The 2,323-nt window shown below is 44.6% G+C and overlaps 1 protein-coding gene across 1 annotated transcript; it reads left to right on the top strand.

Moving 5' to 3' along the window:
- The first annotated feature begins 1,213 nt into the window (after positions 1–1,213).
- On the top strand, positions 1,214–2,167 carry LOC109569165 (olfactory receptor 5B2-like). Its single transcript, XM_019974466.2, has one exon. It carries the CDS (start codon positions 1,214–1,216, stop codon positions 2,165–2,167), a length of 954 nt encoding a protein of 317 aa, XP_019830025.2.
- Positions 2,168–2,323: the final 156 nt, after the last annotated feature.

Raw genomic sequence — 2,323 nt, 5'->3', positions numbered from 1 at the left:
TTTAGTTCACTGATTCCTAAAATGTCAATGTTAAGTCTTGCCGTCTCCTGCTTGACTGCTGCCAATTCGCCTTGATTCATGGACCTGACATTCCGGGATCCTATGCAGTATTGTTAGAACTGGACATGGAACAACAGACTGGTTTCAAATCAGGAAAGGAATACGTCAGACTGTATATTGTCACCCTGCTTATTTAACTTATATGCACAGTACATCATACGAAATGCTGGGCTGGATGAAGCATAAGCTGGAATCAAGAGTGCTGGGAGAAATATCAACAACCTCAGATATGCATATGATGCCACTCTTATGGCCAAAAGCAAAGAACTAAAGAGCCTCTTGATGAAAGTGAAAGCGGAGAGTGAAAAAAGTTGGCTTAAAACTCAACATTCAGAAAACGAAGATCATGGCATCTGGTCCCATCACTTCATGACAAATAGATGGAGAAGCAATGGAAATAGTCACAGACTTTATTTTTGGGGGCTCCAAAATCACTGTAGATGGTGACTGCAGCCATGAAATTAAAAGATGCTTGCTCCTTGGAAGAAAAGCTATGACCAGCCTAGGCAGCATATTCAAAAGCAGAGACATTACTTTGCCAACAAAGGTCCGTCTAGTCAAGGCTATGGTTTCTCCAGTGGTCATGTGTGGATGTGAGAGTTGTACTATAAAGAAAGCTGAGTGATGAAGAATTGATGCTTTTGAGCTGTGGTGTTGGAGAAGACTCTTGAGAGTCCCTTGGACTGCAAGGAGATCCAACCAATCCATCCTAAAGGAAATCAGTCCTGAATATTCATTGGAAGGACTGATGCTGAAGCTGAAACTCCAGTACTTTGGCCACCTGATGCAAAGAACTGACTCATTGGAAAAGACCCTGATGCTGGGAAAGATTGAAGGCAGGAGGAGAAGGGGATGACAGGATGAGATGGTTGGATGGCATCACCAAGTCAATGGACATGAGTTTGAGTAAGCTCCGGGAGTTGGTGATGGACGGGGAGACCTTGTGTGCTGAAATCCGTGGGGTCACAAAGAGTTGGACACGACTGAGCAAATGAACTGGACTGAGCAAATGAACTGGACTGAGCTATACTGACAGTGGTGTCAAGGCGTGCTCGAGTCATTCAGGTGACGGAATGTGCATGAGTCATTTTCCATGCATCAATAATTCATCCATTTTGCTTCCCTTGTTCTGAAGGTGAAACATCATTTCAAAATGCCCTTCATGGAGAACAGCACTGAGGTGAATGAGTTCAGACTCTTGGGACTGACGGATGCCCCAGAGTTGCAAGTCCCCCTGTTTATAATATTCACGTTCATATATCTCATCACTCTCACTGGAAATCTTGGGATGATCACGTTGATCCTGCTGGACTCTCGTCTCCACACCCCCATGTATTTTCTCCTCAGCAACCTCTCTCTGGTGGATTGTGTTTACTCCTCAGCTGTGACTCCCAAGGTGATGGCTGGGCTTCTCACTGGAGATAAGGTCATCTCCTACGGGGGGTGTGTTGCTCAGATGTTCTTCTTTGTGGCCTTTGCCAGTGTAGACTGTCTGCTCCTGGCTGTCATGGCCTATGACCGGCATGCTGCCGTGTGTAAGCCTCTACATTACGCCAGCACTGTGACCCCCTGTGTGTGCGCTCAGACGGTCACGGCCTGCTACGTCTGGGGCTTTGCTGAGTCTGCCATCCACACTGGATTCACTTTCTGCCTCTCCTTCTGTCATTCCAATGTGGTCCATCACTTCTTCTGTGATATTCCTCCAATCCTGGCTCTTTCCTGCTCTGATATCTACGTAAATGAGATGGTTCTCTTTATTCTAGCAGCTTTCAATGTCTTTTTTGCCCTGATGGTAATTGTGAGCTCCTATCTGTTTATATTCTTTGCCATCCTGAGAATGCGCTCAGCAGAGGGACGGAAGAAAGCCTTTTCCACCTGTTCTTCTCACCTCACTGCTGTCACCATCTTCTATGGAACTGTGATCTTCATGTACTTACAACCAAGTTCTAATCATTCTATGGACACCGACCAGATGGCATCTGTGTTCTATACAATAATCGTACCCATGTTGAACCCTCTCGTCTATAGTCTAAGGAATAAAGAGGTTAGTAATGCTTTCAGGAGAGCCATTGAGAAGATGAAGCTTCTGTTCAGTACACAGATTTAATTAAAGAGATTATACAATATGTATTGCTAATCCATTATCTATTATTTTGTGATAAACTCCCAAGAAACTTAGTGGCTAAAGTAGTAGTTAAAGTGAAAGTGTTCATTGTTCAGACGTGTCCAACTCTTTGTGACCACAAAGACTGTATCCTGCCAG

This window comes from Bos indicus, chromosome 15, assembly GCF_029378745.1.
Source record: "Bos indicus isolate NIAB-ARS_2022 breed Sahiwal x Tharparkar chromosome 15, NIAB-ARS_B.indTharparkar_mat_pri_1.0, whole genome shotgun sequence".
Lineage (NCBI taxonomy): Eukaryota > Metazoa > Chordata > Mammalia > Artiodactyla > Bovidae > Bos > Bos indicus.
This window is presented reverse-complemented; position numbering and strand designations above follow the sequence as displayed.